Genomic DNA, 19,829 nt, shown 5'->3' on the forward strand with positions numbered 1-19,829 from the left:
GCTTACGGTAACCCGGAACCACTCCAAGTTTTTTAACCAGTCACAACCATTCATTCGCCCTAGCTTGTCGCGCATACTGACAGGTAGCTACGTCTAATAATTGGTTTAATTTGTGACAATATTCAAAACGCATTTTTAATATAAATGTGTAGAATAGAAACACTTGACATATCTGTCTACCCTGCGGATGTATTCGTAGCCTAACGTATGTGTCATCACTTTTAACGAGTTTAAGATAAGTGTCTTCGCTACCGGCTCCAGGCAGCAGTGGCACTCAGAGCTAGCTAGCTGTAGCTGCTAACACTGAGCTCTACTCAGCAGCTTCACACATCAGCCAGCGTTTGTATTACGGTAGCTTACTGTTGTGGTATGTGATTGTTAGCATTGCTCGCTTTATTGGATCAAGACAGACACTTAACCTTTTGACAGTTGTCAGGTCAACCACATTGCTGACAGTTAGCCACATTGAGGGTAATGTAGCCAGTTAGCTAACCCACAACAGGGCGTTGGTTTTAGATTAAAAACGATAACCACCAAAACGTTTTATATCTTTAATAATCACGGTTTGTACTTTTATATTTGTATAAGGTGGAGTTTTTATCTCAGACAGTTGAATTCCCCCCTCTTCCCCTTCCAGTATGGCTGCAGACTCGATGGAGATTGACGACTCTCTTTACAGGTAAGTCTATTTACATTATTTCCCTTACTAAACCCCTTACACTTCAGATACAGATTTTTCAAGACAAGGAATATCTGGCATTGCTTTATGCCAGAGGTTTTCAGTTTTGTTTCAACCAAGGTCAGGTTCCCTTAAACGATGCATAATATAGGCTACCTGGTACCTCTCATGAATTTCCATTGGAACATAAATGACTTGCACTTAATAATAATACTTTTTATACCTCTACTGTAGAGACATGTTTAGGAATACATTGTGTCGTGTAGTTAAACACAACAAAGGTTACAATGCAATCATCAATCAATTCAATGATCAGCAAGTGAGAATGTTCCTAAAAAGCATTTTAAAGTTAGAAAAGGGCTATTTTGAATTGCTCCTCTTGGTCTCTCTTATCACTTGCCCTCACACTTCCTCTTCCTTCCTTCTCTCCGTCCAGCCGCCAGCGCTATGTGCTGGGAGACAGTGCTATGCACCAGATGGCCCAGTCCTCCGTCTTTCTCAGTGGAATGGGTGGACTGGGGATTGAGATAGGTATGCTAAATGATAACATATTGCACAACAGCACTGTAAAGATATTCAATGCCAAAGTATTCACATTACCTACATCGCCAATTTTGGTTTGACACTAAGCAACTTCCCTTTTGGTTTCACAGCAAAGAATATTGTCCTGGCTGGTGTGAAGGTATGCGATCTCGTTCACCATAATGGTTGTCCAATACTGCTACACTAGCAACACTATATCATTTTTTCAATATGTAGCATCTTAAGAAATTTTATTTTTTTCTTGTGGCATTATCTTTTTTATTTATTTTTTGCACAGGCAGTCACCCTTCATGACACAAAGCAGTGTGAAACCGTGGATCTGGGCTCCAACTTCTTTATCCGCAAAGAGGATGTTTTGAGCCAGAGGAGAAGGTACTACACAACGCTGGATTTTAATCTTAACCTCTCACTTTACTCACAATCTCATATAGCATGTACGGTGCCTCCGGAAAGTATTCATACCCCTTCACCTTTTCCACATTTTGTTATATTACAGCCATATTTCAAAATTGATTAAATGAATTTGTTTTCTCAACATTCTAGACACAACACCCTGTAATGACAAAGTGAAAACGTTTTTTAAGAATTTTTTGTAAACGTGTTAAAAATAATCAAATGAAATATCACATGTACATAAGTATACACAGCCTTTGCTATGACACTGAAAATTGAGCTCAAGTGCATCCCGTTTCCACTGATCATCCTTGAAATGTTTCTATAACTTGATTGGATCTGTGGTAAATTAAATAGATTTGACATGACTTTGAAAGGAACACACCTGTCTATATAAGGTCCCACAGTTGACAGTGCACATCAGAGCACAAATCAAGTCATGAGGTCCAACAAATTGTCTGTAGACCTCAGAGACAGGATTGTATCAAGGCACAGTTCTGGGGCAGGGTACAGAAAAATGTCTGCAGCATTGAAGGTCCCTACGAGCACAGTGGTCTCCATCATTTGCAAATGGAAGATGTTTGAAACCCCCACGGCTCTTCCTAAAGCTGATCGCCCCAAACCAAACTGAACATCGGGGGAGAAGGACCTTAGTCAGAGAGGTGACCAAGAACCTGAATGTCTCTCTGACAAAGCTCCAGTGTTCCTCTGTGGAGATTGGAGAACCTTCCAGAAGGACAACCATCTGTGCAGCACTCCAACAATCAGGGCTTTATGGTAAAAGGTACATGAAAGCCCCCATGGAGCACCTAGAGTACTCTCAGACCATGAGAAAAACAAATGGTCTGGTCTGATGAAACCAAGATGGATCTCTTTGGCCTGAATGCCAAGCATCATGTCTGGAGGAAACCAGACCTGGCCAACACCATCCCTACAGGGAAGCATGGTGGTGGCAGCATCCTGGTGTGAGGATGTTTTTCAGCGGCAGGAACTGGGAGACTAGTCAGGATCAAGGGAAAGATGAATGCAGCAATGTACAGGGAGATCCTTGATGAAAACCTGCTCCAGAGTGCTCTGGACCTCAGACTGGGACGAAGGTTCACCTTTCAACAGGACAACGACCCTAAGCACACAGCCACGATAACAAAGGAGTGGTTTCAGGACAAGTCTGTGAATGTCCTCGAGTGGCCCAGCCAGAGCCCAGACTTGAACCGGATTGAATATCTCTGGAGAGAACCTGATGGAGCTTGAGACAATCTGCAAAGAAGAATGGGAGAAACTGCCCAAAGATAGGTGTGCCAAGTGTGTAGCATCATACTCAAGAAGACTTGAGGCTGTAATTGCTGCCAAAGGAGCTTCAACAACGTATTGAGTAAAGGGTGTGAATACTTATGTTTATGTGATATTTGATCTTTTTAAATTCATTTGCAAAAATTATTCAAAAACTTTTTTCACTTTGTCATTATGTGGTATTGTGTCTAGAATGTTGAGAAAACAATTGAACTTAATCCATTTTAAAATATGGCTGTAACATAACAAAATGTGAAACAAGTGAAGGGGTATGAACACTTTCCGGAGGCACTGAACATACTTTTCCTGGGATCCACATGCATATGATAACTCTTCGATCTATTCCCCTGTTGATTTATTTCTTCTCACATTCATATGTAATCTCTTTTACTTCTCTACCACAGGGTGGAGGCAGTGTGCCCTCGGGTTGCAGAGTTGAACCCTTATGTCCATGTCGACACATCTTCCTCTGCTTTGGACGACAACACAGATCTCAGCTTCCTTGGAAAGTACCAGGTAAGATATTTGTTTCTAAAATCTTTGTGTGTTTCCTTTTGAAAAAGGTCTCAAATGTCCAAATATAACCTCTTGCTTAGTTAGTCCAAAATATATTTAGTTTAATATGATACAAAATGAAGAACAGCAGGACATCTTGGTTAATGATCATTAAGAAAACAACAGGGCAATTATGTTTGTATCGATTTGACTAAACCACCTAAAAATGTTTTCATTGTCATTTATTTTTTAGATTGCAAATAACCCTTTTCTTCTGCTCCGCCTCCTCTTTCAGTGTGTTATTCTCAGCGAAGCCAGATTGAGTCTACAGAAGAGAGTCAATGAGTTTTGCCACTCACACCAACCCCCTATCAGAGTAAGTCTACAGCCATATAGTGGTTATCTATAGTTCAGAGCTTTATCTAAACCATGTCTTACACATGGGGAACACACACATATGAACCTTTTGCCCGTATGTTTTCCAGTTCATCGGCTGTGATGCATACGGCATCTGTGTGCGGGTGTTTTGTGATTTTGGAGATGAGTTTGAGGTGTCAGATCCCACAGGAGAGGAGCCCAAGGAGATTTTCATCCATAGTATAACGCAGGTACCCTATCCATCTTCTTCTTTATTTTATTTTGTATCATTAAATATGATAATGAGCTCCATCTTTGTGTGTTCGAAGAGACAGATGTTTGCGTAAACATAAAGATGCAGTTCCATGAATTATCTTTTGAAATATGAGCCCAAAATGTCGGTGCCAGCTCCAAATAACATTTGATCTCCTTTTTATTTTGGAACCTTCAGGATAATCCTGGGGTGGTGACCTGTATGGACAACCAACCCCACGGCATACAGACAGGCCAGAGTGTTGTGTTCAGAGAGGTCCACGGCATGGTGGAGCTCAACGGCACCGCAAGGCCAGTTTCAGGTATTAATTCTATATTGACAATATTAAGTTCAGTATATTAGATTTTTTTTTAACTGAAAGATGGTTATCACCACAGATCAACATATTTAGAATATGGTTTGAGTTTATATTTGTAATCGACAAGGTGAGAACAAATGCGCTGCTATTCATAACGTACTCTTGAACTATTGCTTGTGCAGATTCTGTTAAATCATTTTAGTTTGAAGGTACAAAATAATAATAAAAACTATTTCTGTCTTTTGTTTATGTCTCTCCTTGTTTGTGTGTTGTTTGAATGTGTGTGTGTGTGGTATTAGTCCTTTCCCCTCACAGTTTTTCAATAGGGGACACATCCCAACTGCAGTCATATGCACATGGGGGTTTCTTTGTTATGGTGAAAGCCCCCAAGACGTTCAGATTTGTAAGTTGTCAACAACAACAAAAAAGTACATTTCTAAATCAACACTTTTTGTGTGTGTGACCCTTCATTTGTCCACTTGGGTGTTTCAGGAGACGATGGAGAAGCAGTTGTGTGATCCTCAGGTCATGACTCCAGACTTCAGTAAACCAGAGGTGAGCGCTTGAAGCTGTTCAACATCACACAGCAAGATCACCATTGATTGTGCAACATTACCTACAGAGCAGGCTTAGCTTGAATTTGATTTTTAGCTACTTATCAGTGAGCGTTCAGAAAAAAAAAGCCATCACAACCTCCAACCAAAGAGCATGTGTACTTATTTAGCATTTTTTTTGTCAGTATGCATTATTAAATTGTGGTGTTTTTTTTCTTCTGGCTGTTAAAGTTCATGTTTCTGTGATGACAGATATCTAAATGTTGACCTTGATACGTGATGCCAAACCCTTTTTATTTATTTTTTGTTTATCCAAGCTGTTTCCTCACAGTCTTTTTACATCTACCCATCAGGCCCCACTACAGATCCATGCCGCCATGTGTGCTCTGGACGTCTTTCAGGAGCAGCACAGTAGACTTCCCAACACTGGGTAAACAAAATATTTCCCTGCTTTTCACTGTTGACACGGTATCTTCTGCTTTGTACTCCAACCGTCCCTAAGGATATCACATGTCCGGGTTTCAGTGTGTGAAGTTGAAATGTGACCTCGTTGTGAGCAGTTTTTCTCTTTATGCCATCAGGTGTTTACAGGATGCTGAGGTTTTACTGAAGCTAACCGAGGAAGTGAATGAAACTCTCAGGAACAAAGTGAGTGTTTTTTTCTTTTTTCAGTCCGTCGTGCTTTGATTTGATTGAACCTGCAGAGATGCACATAAACCCTCTTTGACAACCCAATGCATGCATCTCTTTCTCTTTTCCCCCCTCTTCCTCTTTGGTTCCAGGCTCCTGTGAATACTGAGTTGGTACGCTGTCTCTCGAGAACAGCGAGGGGAACTCTTCCTCCGTTAGCAGCAGCTGTGGGAGGTCTAGCCAGCCAAGAAGTTCTTAAGGCCATCACAGGGAAGTTTGCACCCCTGCAGCAGTGGGTAGGTTACCACAAGTAAACTGTAGGCCAACTTTACAGAAGTGAAATGGGGCTAATACATTCATTAGCTCCATCTACCATTGCAACACAGCATATGAAACCATTAGTTTTAGGGTTTTACAACATTTTCCCACAATGTTTTTATGTGTGATTTATCATGTCTTTCTGTTTCTCTCTTAAGTTTTATCTCGATGCCATCGAGGTTGTCAGGCCACTTCAGTCTGTTTCTGCTGAGGAGTTTTTACCAAGGGGAGATCGGTATGATGGATTACGAGCTTGCATCGGTGAATCGATGTGTGTAGAGCTGCACAAGCTCAGGGTCTTCATGGTAAGGATTCTGCAGTGCATGCAACATCTCTTTTTATATTGACTTATTTGAAGGTTTATGTCCTAACACTACACTGTGGTCTCTCCCAGGTGGGCTGCGGTGCCATTGGCTGTGAAATGCTGAAAAACTTCGCCCTGCTTGGGGTGGGATTGGCTAACAGCTCAGGGGAGGTGGGTGTTCTTTCTGCATTTCCTCTACTCTGTGTGAATGTGTTTTTTATGAATTGTAATATTTTAACTTTATGTAATTAGCAAGACTTTTTACTCTATCTGTCAATTCTCAGGTGTTCATCACAGACCCAGACCTTATAGAAAAGTCCAACCTCAATCGGCAGTTTCTCTTCAGACCACATCATATACAGGTAAACGTCTATTTCAATATTTACTCACCTTCAGCTCACCTTTGCAATATGTGAAATTGTGTCTCTACTGCTATGCAGCTGTATTCTGTAAACAAATCGAAAGAAATATTGAATCAGACAGGAAGATAATTATACTAAAGTTATCGAATTACAGTCAGAGTGAAGGAGAAACTCGATCCCAATCAACCACATGCACCAAATAGCAGTGGTGGGAAGTAACTAAGTAGATTTACTCAAGTACTGTACTTAAGTACAATTTTGAGGTACTTGTACTTGACTTGAGTATTTCAATGTTTTGCTACTTTTACTTCTACTCCACTACAATTCAGAGGCAAATTGTGTACTTTTACTCCACTGCATTTATGTAATACCTTTAGTTACTTTGAAGATTTGGATTAATAATGGGAAATATAATCAACATTTAAATAAGACTTTAGTTACACTTGGAATACAATCACAAGCTACCCTGCAGCATACAAAGTCATTTAAACTAACAGCACCTTTACCAGCTTTAATAAACACATTAATGGATCAGTAATTATAATCAAAACATATCATATATATTATTCTGAAATGGACCAATCTGCATAATGAGTACTTTTACTATTAGTACTTTAAGTTTATTCAGAGACCAATACTTTTGTACTTTTACTTGAGCAACATTTTGAATGCAGGACTTTAACTTGTAACAGAGTATTCCTACACTCTGGTACTTCTACTTTTACTCAAGTACAATATCTGATTACTTTTCCCACCTCTGCCAAACAGACATTAACTTGTTTTTTCTGTCTCCCTGTGTCTCAGAAACCGAAGAGTACCACGGCAGCAGAAGCCACTCAAGAGATCAACCCGGAGCTGCAGGTGGACGCTCATCTCCACAAGGTGTGTCCTGCTACTGAGAGCGTCTACAACGACGTCTTCTACTCCCGTCTGAACCTGGTGGTCACGGCGCTGGACAACGTGGAGGCTCGGAGATATGTAGACAGGTGGGTGCAGATATTTAGATGAAACAATTAATGCTCGTTAAATCATTCAGTTGATATTTACTATTTGGGCCAACAACTGATATTGTGTTTTGTGCATTGATTGTGTTTTCAGCCGCTGTTTATCCAATCAGAAACCTCTCCTGGATTCTGGCACCATGGGAACTAAAGGACACACTGAAATCATCGTGCCAAATTTGACAGAGTCCTACAACAGCCACGTGAGTGTGTATGAGAGTGTGTATGCTATTGACTACCTAGTTTCAGAATAATCTCTTTCCATACCATCACACCTGAAAACGCAAATTACATGACCATTAACGTACCCTGATATTTGTGAAATCGTTACAACTATTGGTTTCTGCCCTGCTCGACTAAAGCATCATCCGGGACTTTTTAAACAAAAAATGTCAGCAGCATTTTCAAAAGTCTCTGTTTTTAGGAGTTTGAAAATATCAGAGTAGTGTGGATGCTCAGAGATATATATACAAAATATGTTATGAGTTATAAAAATGAAAACCTATAAATGTGGGTGAAGTCTTTACAATGTTCCTAAATGTATGTTTTCCTTTGCTCCCCAGAGGGACCCCCCAGAAGAGGAGATCCCATTCTGCACTCTCAAGTCTTTCCCTTCTGTCATAGAGCACACTATTCAGTGGGCCAGAGACAAGGTCAGTCTGCTTGAAACCCAAAAAGTGCTGATTATCATTTTTATAACTGTGCTGTCCTAATTTTTAAAATGTCTCCCTTGCTCTTGTCTAGTTTGAGAACTTGTTCGTCCACAAGCCCTCCATGTACAACTCATTTTGGCAGACCCACTCCTCGGCTGACGCGGTGCTACAGGTAAGACTTTTATGTCATAAGTGTTTCTCCGACTTATTATAAGAAACATTAGTGTTGATCTTGACCAGCGATGTAATAGTTGGTTTGAAAAGAGTGTGTTTGTGTTTTTATTTGTGTAGAAGATGCAGGTGGGAGAAAGTCTGGAGGGGGCCTTCCAGGTTGTTAAACTGCTGAGCAAACGGCCCAGCCAGTGGGACCAGTGCGTCGTTAATGCCCGACTGAAGTTTGAAAAGTATTTCAAGAGAAAGGTAACGAGTCTCCTCCTTAAAATTCAACAAAAAACATTTGATTTGCTTTATGTATATATGTTGGAAGCTACACAATATCATCTGCATGTGATTACATGCTACTCGTTATGTTCTCATACAGGCCCTACAACTGTTGCACTCTTTCCCGCTGGACACGAGGTTAAAAGATGGAAGTACGTTTTTCTCAAACAATTGTGTATTATTCAATTTACCAAAAATAATTTTATCTGCATCAAAACGGTACAATTTTTTTGTATCGTAGGTCTGTTTTGGCAGTCCCCAAAAAGACCTCCAGCACCTTTTGATTTTGACTTGAAAGACTCTTTGTGAGTATGCTCTAATGTTACAGGTTAAGCCTTTCCTTTATTGGATGTTTCCTATCTAAGCTTTCCCAAACCTCCTCCGTCCCCCTTAGGCACTTCACCTTCATTGTCAGCACTGCCCGGCTCTTCGCAGGGATTTATAACATCCCTTACTCAGAAGCGGTAGGTCGCATACACTCACACATTTACTCACTCAAACACACACACACACACACTGACTAAACTTTTCATTATTATTATTTTAGGATATCTCTGAAGAGGCGGTGACCAGGATTCTCTCAGGAGTAAAGATTCCCGAGTACATGCCTTCACAGAAAGTACGCTTCTCCATATATACGTTTTTTTGATTCTGTCTGAGCATAAAATATCCTAATCTAGTGTTTTTGTTTTCTGTCCCTTCCAGTGCATAGAGACAGATGAGTCGGCGAAGAAGCCTGATTCCATGAAGATGCCTCTAAGCAGTGAGGAGGAGAGGGAGGCCATCGCACAGCTGGAGCAGGCCATCGCTACGGACAACGTCACAGCAGGTTCACAATTAAATAAATACCAATATTTGCCAATGGACACTGATGTTGAGATACATTTTTAATGTGTATCTTGGAGTGGTATTAAGTCATATCCTATACATCGTTGTGAATAGTTAGGAGCCAGGCTCTCTATTTTCAAATTCTATTAAAGGTCCCCTATTATACTCTACGAGGTATTTGGTTAAAAAGAACACAATAGGCGCTTTCACACCGCAGTACTTTTCCCACAAAGGTTCATGAGAACTTAGTTATATAGTATAGAACTCTATAGTTGGTTGGTGATTGGTTCATGGTTACACAACCCAAAAAAACGTTATGACATCATAAAATGGCCAAAATCTGATCAGCTCTTTTTCAGACAGGATTTTTTGTAAATGGATCAGGACAAAAAGAGAGGGTTTTTTTTTCTTCCTGAAACTTTAATAATCTCTTTACACAGAGGGGACACATGTTTATGTATAAAAGACATGAAGAAGTGGATTTTGCATAATAGGTGACCTTTACGTTTGCATGCCTATATTACAATCACTGTAACCCCACCTCTAACAGCTGATACTGTCTGTGCTTCCAGAGAGGCTACAGGTGAGTCCACTGCTGTTTGAAAAGGACGATGACCGCAACGGCCATGTTGACTTTGTCACCTCAGCATCTGCTCTGAGAGCCAGGATGTACGCCATCGAGCCCGCGGACAGACTCAAGACCAAACGCATCGCTGGCAAGATCATCCCCGCTATCGCCACAGCAACAGCTGCTGTGGCTGGACTGGTGAGAGATGTTTTAAATGTTGCCATAGTGATGTTTGAAGTTGCTGTCATTGTTTTAAAACACCTATATACAAAAAAGAAAATTTGTGAAATAAGAAAAAAAAAAAAAATGTACACTTATTTCTAGGATATATAGGTTACAGTACATATGGATATACACATATATAATATGTCCTGACTACCTTTTGCCTGTTGGAGATGGATGGATGGACAGTATTATGATGTCAACGTAAATAAATGCTGATAAGTGTGGTTTCATTGTTGAAACCAAATACATTTTTCAATATCAATATTATATCAATATATTTGCCTTTTTATTATTTTTGATGTATTCAGGTGGCCCTCGAGTTGATCAAGGTGGTTGGAGGCTATGATTTTGAGTCCTTCAAAAACTGTTTCTTTAACCTGGCTATCCCTGTGATGGTGCTCACTGAGCCTGCCCCACTGAAACAGACACTCATCAGGTAAAGGCAAACGCACACTGTCTCTCACTGTCCCAAACTCCTTAAAAGTGATACATCCTTAAACGTTTTGTCCAAGCATGTGTGTTTTGACCGTACACTGAAGATGTCTTTCTCACCACACGACTATTATTCATTGAAATCTCAGCTAAATTGCCCCAAATGTCATCATTATAACAGTTATAGTGTAATGACAGCTGCATGCCTTCTCTCCCAGGGACAACATTTACTTCTCCATTTGGGACTGTTGGACCATCTTTGGCCATGAGGACTTCACTCTCTCTGAGTTCATGAATGCAGTCAGGGTGAGACAACATTCACTTGTTAACTAATCCTACTTGTTTATTATTATTGCTTCAGATGCAGTTACCACATCATCGTATTTCCCCTGAAGTGTCTTACTGCTGCGTTGTGTTTTTCAAGGGTTTTGATGTTTCATTTCAGGAAAAGTATGGAATGGAGCCCACTATGGTCGTACATGGTGTGAAGATGCTATATGTGCCTGTGATGCCTGGACACTCAAAGAGACTCAAACTTACGTAAGTGTTCCCGTGAAAAACAGAACTTCTGAAAACTACAGGAAGTCTGTCTGCTGGACAAAGTCACTTAGTCTTTCTTTCTGTATGGCTTCAGAAGATGCTCTTTATAATCTTTGTATGACTTTGTGGACTTTAGCTTGTGTATCTGTATCCATGCAGGTTTCCTGGACAAAGACTCATCATTTAAAACCAATCAACAGATGCACTTAACCCTGCCTCTCCCTCTGTTCAGAATGCAGAAGCTGATCAAGCCGTCAGTGGACCGCCGCTACGTTGACCTCACCGTGTCCTTCGCTCCAGAGGCGGACGGAGACGATGACCTCCCCGGCCCCCCCGTCAGGTACTTCTTAAGTCGCAATGGAGAGACACCCTGACACCTTCCTGGATGTCCTCTTCAAACCTCTTGTGTCCTTACTTCCCTTATTTCATGTAAATTCTTGTACCCTAAATAACCTGGGCCACGGCCAAGAGCTTTCCCTCAGGATGTTCTCTGACACGGGCAAAGCCCCTGGCCCAACACCAGCCCCCTGTAAGTAATGGAGCAAGACAGTGCCAGTCCTGGAGACAGATTTGTTCTAGCCCACACAAGGCTGCTTGAGTAGCACTTAACTGTACCTGTGTACATATTTTCTCTGTTCTGTTTTCTACTCTGGTGAAATGCACAGCTCTGCCTGTGTGGATGCCTTAATTGATTCATAACATTTGTTTCTGTTTGTGGCAGTGAGTCTGACTAAAAACTATGTTTACAGAAACTTGCATACTCCCTATTTGTCTAATTTCTGTTTATAGTCTGCAAGTCCTTAAAGCAGGTGGTGATAGGACTGTAGGGGCAGGGATGTGGATTTGTAGTTGGTAGGCATCACGTCTTCTTCCTCTGTCCTCTCATTGGCTAGAAATCATAATGTATTTACAATTACCAGGTGCAAAAGGTCAGAACAGTGAAACCACCAAAGATACTGATTATCATTGTGTCTGCCGATGGTTGTTCTCTTTTATGATCACCTTGACTGCCTCATATCAAAGGGGACGGGCATTACCTAAAACATTACAGAGCAACACACAGGCAGCATCTTACCATGCTTTATCACATGATGCACATCAATTCTTAGGGATGTGTCACTGTGCTATTGACAAGTGCCAACTATTCAGAAAAGCAGCAATTTGATTTAATCGCTCCTCAATCCGTTGGGCTTTACTTTCCACGTAAAGCCACCCACTCATTATAGCTGCTAGTCTAACCTATCATGATAAATACTTGGGTAACGACTGCATTGACAATACTTAACATATTTGGTTAAACAGTATGTTCTTCATTAGATTAACGGCATGAGTTCAATGGCTGTCACACACAGAAATAAAAAATGTTTTGACTGACACAAAACATCTGTTCAACCATCCAGGATTACACTCCTACTGTTTCAAAACACATTTTTTGTTGAAAGGAACATGTCTGTTCAAATCTGTGCTGTTAATTCATTATTTGATAAACTGCATTTGTTTATTGATGTGTGTCCATGACATGTATTTATTTACTTGTTAATAATTCTTGTCACTTTTGTGTCAAACTGAGCCTGTGTTGATGAGCTCCGTGGAGTCATGGTAATTGTGAATCAACAATGGACAAAAGTCAATAAAGGGGTATAAATAGTGAATCGTACTTTTATTATGTAATAGAATTACGGTCCCAAGACACAAAATGATTATTTGGCCACGTTTATTTTTCTCCCCATAACCAGAGGTTCAGCAATTCACTTTGCACAGGAAATATCATATCATATCGACAACATTTCTTGTGCAGTGAATGTCATAAGTGTAAACAATGTCAACATGTGACAATGATGTATGTTCCTGTGACAGACAACTCAACCAATGGTCCAATAAAATATAAGATTTCTTGATGTCCACAAGACTAAAGCTGCGCTGTGTCTTTGTTTTACATAATAACAGTAGATATACAACTACTACTTTTTTCACAGAAAAAAAACCTTTAAATATTTTGCTGATTTTCTTTTATAAAGTTTCAATCATCTGTTTCCAAGTAGTGAACAAAAGGCAAAACATTCTCCAGCTTCACAGAGAATATATATTGTATATTAGATAAAGGCTATTTGTGGAAAATAACAAAACATTTATACACTTCACCTTAACAGCTCTGGGAAGGTGTTATGTTCCTTTGTTAAAAATTGACATTTTATAAAGTGAACCATTCACAAAAAAAAACACCAGCACATTATTCATTCATGAAAATAAGTGTTGTTGCAGCCACATGTTTTCAAAGTAGAGAAATGAACACAAACATGTCATATCTTGCATATCATGTCAAGTGTTGGGATACCAGAAATATAATTGATAACTGTGCACTGTTGGATAGAGCATAAATACATTCAATAGTTCATTTAGAGCTCATATGCCGTCATAAGCATGTTTTCATCTTGCATTTCATTTGTGTTCATTTAGGGATTAAAAATAAAGATTTCTGTACAAATGATAGCTCCAACATATATTACAGAACCTTACACAAAAAGTATTTCATGTGAGTCGAACATAAACACATTTCCATTATATATCTAGGTCCTGCAAGTTGCCCCAGCTGGGTCCCACCTTGACTTTGGCCTTCATCTTTACATACAGTTTTACTGCTGACTCCATCTCCCTCTTCACTATATGAGCAACCTGACAGAAATACAAAGAATGATGTTTATGTATGGGCTTTTCCAGTTTCTCTCCGCTAGAATTCGTAGGAAATATATAGTCTACATTACTCAAAACGAACAAATTGTTATCTTTCATCACAGGCTAATCATTTACTGCTAACATACTGTATCATATTAGGGCCCAATGTATGCATACAACTGTAACTAACCTGTTAAACTACTATAAAATACTTACCAAACACTACTGATGATTTAGCAATCCAAATACTGTTCCTACCTGTATGAGGTCTTCCTCTGTGGTTTCATAGATGAGCTCATCATGCAGCTGCAGTACAAAGTAGGCTCCTCTGAGTGGAGATGTTCGCACCCTGCGGTTACTGCTGGCTGTATAACAGACATAGAACATGGTTAATCTATTTCTGCATGTAGAGTATACATCATGGGGAAATAAGATTTAAGTCACCTGAATGTGTGTGCTGGTGAGAGAGGGGAGCTGCAGGATATGTTTTTTGTAGTCGTTTCTGGATGTTCACGGTGGCAAGTTTCACAATGTCTGCTGCTGAACCCTGCACAGTTGTGTTTACTGCCTGACGCTCTGCCTGAAGACACGGGGATGTAATGTAGTCAATTCAATAATCACACTTGAATTAAACATTGCCCATCTTACAAATAAACAATGTAAAGTTCCCATGAAGAACGTGCTTACATGCCCTTTGACGTGCGTATTGGTGTTAGTGATCTCAGGTAGGTACCTCCTGCGGCCCATCAGTGTCTGAACATAGCCGTTTTTTATACAGTTCTTCACAGTTTCTCTCAGAAAAGCATTGATCCCTGAAACACAAGACAAGGCATGGATACTTCATTTCTGTTCCCTGTACTTCTGTATTTCTAATGATTATACCCTCTTTTATAAAAGTACGAAATAACTGCAAACAATGCTTGGGATTACATTATGAACAATTCATTTTTGTAGGATTGTTACCGCGATCAACTGCAAAATATTAAAATGCACAAACAATTTATAACAATGAAAACCAAACAGCAGTGTGTACCTTTGTATCGAGCCTTAAAACTCTCGATGTAGCGGGCCGCGTCGTTCTCCTCCACTCCCATTTGCTCCCCCAAAGACTTCGCTCCCATCCCATAGATAATGCCATAGCAAATCTGCAAAGACAACAGCCGTGAGAATGCATGCGGGTCCATGTGACCGTCTCTCTCTCTCTCCTGCCTAGCTGTACCTGTTTGGCCTGCTGTCGGAGGTTGTCGTTCACAGACTCGGGGTCAATGCTTTTCCACTCAGCAGCGATGCAGCGAAACACGTCTGCTCCTCCATTCAGCACCTGGCAATGCCCACGGTTCATTTATTTGACATGTTTTTTTATGTTAGTTATGTGATGTTTCCTTGCTTTGTACTGACTTGCAGTAGGCGTTGATCCTTAGAGAGGTGAGCCAACACTCTCAACTCCAGCTGAGAATAATCAGCGGCCAATATCATCCCACCTACAGCACAGTACAGAGAGACACAACCGGTAGAGCAGTCTGAGACAAGGTTGCAGACAGTAAAGGTGACACAAAGCAACTATATCATTATAGTAACCTGAAAAGGGAACGAAGGCATGCCTCATGCTGACACAGAAGGCCGGGCCTTGTTCTGAGGTCACCGCAGAGCGTCTTTTCTTTCTGTATCAAAACAGTATGTGCATTAGTTGGACAAAAGTATTAACCTTAATGTAACTCCAGACAAGTTTGGTGATTACTCATGGAATTCCGAACCATTCCCCCCCACGTACATCATGTAGTATGTTATTCTTTCACTTTAAATACCTAAAGTCTGTCTTTATCAATTGGTAAATGTTTTATTTCGATTTTAAACCCTATCTCAAATCAACATAGCAAAGGGGGATTTGCATTGCAGTGTTATAGGTGTATTATAAGTCATAGTCTTTGCAGAGATTTTCATATGACTGATAGTAGAAATATGAAAAACAAATGAAGGTGTATAGATGACTCAAATCCACGCGTATCATCACAATCCATAAATAAACGTTAAAATTGAAATATGGAAAATATAATCTTGTTTTTTTTGTTTATATGCATCAGATATAAACTGAATATTGATGTTCACCTACCCTTTTTTGCCGTCTTGTGAAGGTGGGCTCTCCCCCACCACCGTGGGCATGGAAATCTCAAAGTCTTTGGGGACATTCTGTATGTTGGGCTCAGTGAAGCTCACTCTACCTGAAAACAGAATGAACTTGGTCAATGCACGCTGTAGTTCTACTTCAAATAAAAACTGTATCCAACAAAAGTATTAAATGACCAATGACATTAAGGTGTTTCCACACACAGGCGCATTTAATGTCTTTGTGTGTGTATGTGTATTACCTGTGGCTGTGTGTGTCTGGGCGATGGGATATATTCTGTCCATGGCCAGTGTGTTGTGGTACTGCTTCTCCCGCTGCAGGGGGAACACCACCTTGGTCAGGGCGTTAGTGATCCGCCTCCACTCCAGGATCACACCTGGCAACGGGTGCAGAGGGCGGAGCTTCTCCAGAACATCCTACCAACCATTACAATTCGGTTTAAACAAAGTGGCACGTTATCTCACAAATATAACCTGATCTTCACACAACAGTTACAGTGTAATAACTTAAAGATGTCACCTTGTTGGTGCTAAACTGTTTTCCAAGTCGTACTCTGCTGCCGCCTCGCCTGGTGTAGCCAAGAGTCTTCCTACTTTTGGATCCACCTACGTCACCGTTTGGAGGCAGGTGCAGCTCTAAAAACAACACCTATAGTACACATGTATATGAGGACACATATTTTTGGAAATGGGAAGTTTTACTCTGCTGAATTATGCTGGGACAATGGTCAGACCTGTGCTATGTCGTCGATGCTGGTGAGGGAGAAGCTGTGTCCGGCCAGGTTGTAGGCCTGGGACTCCAGCGCTGAGAGTTTGGCTTGCATCACATGCTTTTGTCTTTCACACTCTTCAACACTGAAGCCCACTCCATTCAGCTCCAACAGAGCCAAAGACACCTGCGAGGGCATCTCAATACTTCTGAATAAGTCTGTCACGAGCATTTAAAAACATTAAAAAAGGGTTCAATTACGTATATTTTACACACTTATATCTATACTCTGGAAATGTACGAATGTCTGTTAGACTTTTTAATAATAATAATAATAATAATATTAGATTCAATTTGTATAGCGCCTTTCAAGGGACCCAAGGCCTCTTTACATTGTGAACAAACAAACAAAAGGGGCAAATAATAAAGTAAAAATTAAATAAATAGCAGTAGGAGTGGAAGCAATATATATATATATATATATATATATATATATATATATATATATATATATATATACTCTTTATACCAAGCATGCCGTCTTTCTCTAGCAGGCCGGTCAGATGGTTCATGACAGAGTGTACGAGCACGCTCTTGGTTGCTGCCCTAACACGAGGATCGTGTGCATGCGGGTTTCCAAGTCCGCCCAGCAGAGACAACTCTTCAGGACAGTAGACCGTCACCATGTTGGGTAGAGTCCTCTCCTCACTGCCAGGGTCCAACAGCCAGCACGCAACCTGTGGCAGACAATCAAAACAACTTTGATAAAGTGTCCGAAACACATTTCATAGCAGAAAAGGTTCTTATAAACTTTCAGGTTTTTCTTAAACGTTCATTTAAAGTCCCATTGTGGAGGACATTCTAATTCCCTTAAGAGAAACTGATAAATGATTCATGGACAAAGTTTATCTTTTGCTATATTTAATAAAGTAACAGAGAAAGTTTATATACAATTGAAATCGATCTCAAACCCAGGAACAGAGCAACTTCATCCTCAAAGGATAAAATGGCTTTGCACCCCGAACACAGCTTACACTATATAGTAGAGAGAAAATAGCCAACTGGTCTCACCCATCAATTCTCTTAGGCATTGTCTAAACATCCCCACCATTAAAGCATAAAACCCCACAGTCCTTAACCATTTGGAAATCCACCTTTTGCCCTTCCTGAAATGTAAATCCTAATCATATGTCTGACTATTTAAACGAGTAAAAGGCAATGAGAGTATAAGACATCATCTATATACAGTGGGGCAAAAAAGTATTTAGTCAGCCACCAATTGTGCAAGTTCTCCCACTTAAAAAGATGAGAGGCCTGTAATCTTCATCCTAGATATACCTCAACTATGAGAGACAAAATGAGAAGAAAAAAAAATCCAGAAAATCACATTGTCTGATTTTTAAAGAATTTATTTGCAAATGATGGTGGAAAATAAGTATTTGGTCAATAACAAAAGTTCATCTCAATACTTTGTTATATACCCTTTGTTGGCAATGACAGAGGTCAAACGTTTTCTGTAAGTCTTCACAAGGTTTTCACACACTGTTGCTGGTATGTTGGACCATTCCTCCATGCAGATCTCCTCTAGAGCAGTGATGTTTTGGGGCTGTCGCTGGGCAACACGGACTTTCAACTCCCTCCAAAGATTTTCTATGGGGTTGAGATCTGGAGACTGGCTAGGCCACTCCAGGACCTTGAAATGCTTCTTACCCCCTGATCCCACCGGGAGCGTCTGCGCTGCGCTTCGGCTGCGCCGCGCTGCGACCTCCTCCTGCGTCATAACCCACCAGGCGCGTTTCAAAACGTTGCGGAAGCGGAGCGTCGTGTGTGCAGGCAGCCTCGCAGTTTTTGTTGATTTTGGAATATTTTCTGGACATTTGTACTTCTAGACTACGTAGTTAAATGGTTTATGTTTGTGTCTGTTTAAATCGTGTTTATTGTTGTTATTTCCTATTTTGTTGTGTTGTAGACTACAGACACAGTTAATAATAATAGTAATATTCCAGTTATAAACGACATGAATCAAAGATGTGTTGCTGTATTTTAGTGGTAAATAAAAAATATGCATTCATCATCATAATTATTCTATATATATATATATATATATATATATATACACATACAGTGTTGGGCAAGTTACTTCCAAAATGTAATATATTACATATTACTCATTACTCTCTTTTGAAAGTAATAAGTTACATTACAATATTACTGTCTCTGAAATGTAATGAGTTACACTACTTTAGTTACTTTTTAGTTACTTTCACCAAAATAACCGCAAAAGAATAGCTAGGTATTTTAAATGCTAAAATGTAGTTTAGTGCAGCTCATTATGCATCCAGTGAAGGGCGATGTGGTAGCATAACAACTGTGTAGGCCCTTAAGGCTACTAACAAATTGTATTACAGGGCTTCGTTGAATACTCGATTCTGATTGTAAATTCTTAACATGTGACATGTTGTTAATACAGCAGTACAGACCGCTGTCAAGGACTATAATGAAGGTTAACATATTGTAAATCAAGGCAAATATTATTTAAACCATGCTCATGGTTTGAAATGGCAAACATTGAAAGGCAAAAGTATTATTAAAACCATGTAGCCTACTACATCATCACCTTGGTCCCATCATATACGATGGGAAGAGAATATTTACTGTGCTTGAAAACTGGTATCACATCATTATGTGAGGTTGACTTTGTGACCTGGAGAACATTTCAGCTGCAACATCAGCTCGTTGATAATAAGCTTGGGATATGAGATATTTTTGTAGCCATTCGTGGTGAAGGCATCTGTGCTATTGTCATACTTGCCAACCTTTAGACCTCAGAAATCGGGAGCATTTCAAAATGCAAAATTGGAGGGGGGGGGGGGCGGTGCTAGTGGATCGCCGGAGCTGTTAGATTAACATTAACATGCTTATTGTAGTTGTAAGTGCACTGCCTTGCGGCCTGTAGCACCATCCTTGATGGAGCATATGTGTGGGTTGGACCTGTATTTTACAGGAAAGGAGTGAGCAGAGAGTAGAGTAGTTGTTGATTCTTGTTCTGTTTTCTGTGAATATCTGCCTCACCCTCTCAGACTTTGAGTTGCGCGCGCTACTAAAGAGACGTGTTACCATGGAAACCAAACAATGGTG

At 40.2% G+C, this 19,829-nt stretch overlaps 2 protein-coding genes across 5 annotated transcripts in view; one reads left to right on the top strand and one right to left on the bottom strand.

Moving 5' to 3' along the window:
• uba6 (ubiquitin like modifier activating enzyme 6) lies at positions 1–13,103 on the top strand. 4 transcript variants are annotated; one of them, XM_079671981.1, is made up of 32 exons: positions 1–83; positions 638–679; positions 1,116–1,210; positions 1,333–1,361; positions 1,500–1,594; positions 3,310–3,421; positions 3,696–3,776; positions 3,886–4,008; positions 4,209–4,332; positions 4,629–4,732; positions 4,822–4,884; positions 5,237–5,313; positions 5,465–5,531; positions 5,666–5,809; positions 5,990–6,136; positions 6,226–6,306; positions 6,420–6,497; positions 7,302–7,483; positions 7,596–7,701; positions 8,062–8,151; positions 8,243–8,323; positions 8,443–8,571; positions 8,693–8,744; positions 8,834–8,897; positions 8,987–9,056; positions 9,140–9,211; positions 9,298–9,421; positions 9,993–10,186; positions 10,522–10,649; positions 10,864–10,951; positions 11,091–11,185; positions 11,418–13,103. In XM_079671981.1, the coding sequence occupies exons 2-32, from the start codon at positions 639–641 to the stop codon at positions 11,557–11,559; spliced, it is 3,078 nt and encodes a 1,025-aa protein (XP_079528107.1). In that variant the 5' UTR covers positions 1–83; position 638; the 3' UTR covers positions 11,560–13,103. The 4 variants fall into 4 exon arrangements, with proteins under 4 accessions (XP_079528107.1, XP_079528105.1, XP_079528108.1 ...); XM_079671979.1 differs by having other exon boundaries at positions 31–83; positions 589–679; XM_079671982.1 differs by lacking the exon at positions 1–83 and adding an exon at positions 97–205.
• Positions 12,883–19,829, bottom strand: part of polq (polymerase (DNA directed), theta) — a 24,473-nt gene continuing 17,526 nt past the window's right edge. The window contains exons 23-35 of the mRNA XM_079672025.1: positions 17,221–17,428; positions 16,717–16,910; positions 16,503–16,631; positions 16,225–16,399; positions 15,969–16,077; positions 15,437–15,519; positions 15,257–15,339; positions 15,078–15,179; positions 14,892–15,003; positions 14,546–14,670; positions 14,303–14,438; positions 14,117–14,223; positions 12,883–13,858 (exon numbers count right to left, since the gene is read on the bottom strand). Coding sequence (XP_079528151.1) covers positions 13,745–13,858; positions 14,117–14,223; positions 14,303–14,438; positions 14,546–14,670; positions 14,892–15,003; positions 15,078–15,179; positions 15,257–15,339; positions 15,437–15,519; positions 15,969–16,077; positions 16,225–16,399; positions 16,503–16,631; positions 16,717–16,910; positions 17,221–17,428 — 1,677 coding nt within the window. The 3' untranslated portion in view covers positions 12,883–13,744. The remainder of the gene's footprint in view (positions 13,859–14,116; positions 14,224–14,302; positions 14,439–14,545; positions 14,671–14,891; positions 15,004–15,077; positions 15,180–15,256; positions 15,340–15,436; positions 15,520–15,968; positions 16,078–16,224; positions 16,400–16,502; positions 16,632–16,716; positions 16,911–17,220; positions 17,429–19,829) is intronic.

The sequence above is a fragment of the Notothenia rossii genome, assembly GCF_949606895.1.
Source record: "Notothenia rossii genome assembly, chromosome: 1".
NCBI classification, from domain to species: domain Eukaryota; kingdom Metazoa; phylum Chordata; class Actinopteri; order Perciformes; family Nototheniidae; genus Notothenia; species Notothenia rossii.

Coding starts and splice junctions, on each gene's coding strand:
- uba6 (XM_079671981.1), top strand. CDS start 639: ATGGCTGCAGACTCGATGGAGATTGACGACTCTCTTTACAG. Junction 1,595..3,309: donor GTTTTGAGCCAGAGGAGAAG/GTACTACACAAC, acceptor TCTCTACCACAG/GGTGGAGGCAGTGTGCCCTC. Junction 10,952..11,090: donor AGTTCATGAATGCAGTCAGG/GTGAGACAACAT, acceptor GTTTCATTTCAG/GAAAAGTATGGAATGGAGCC.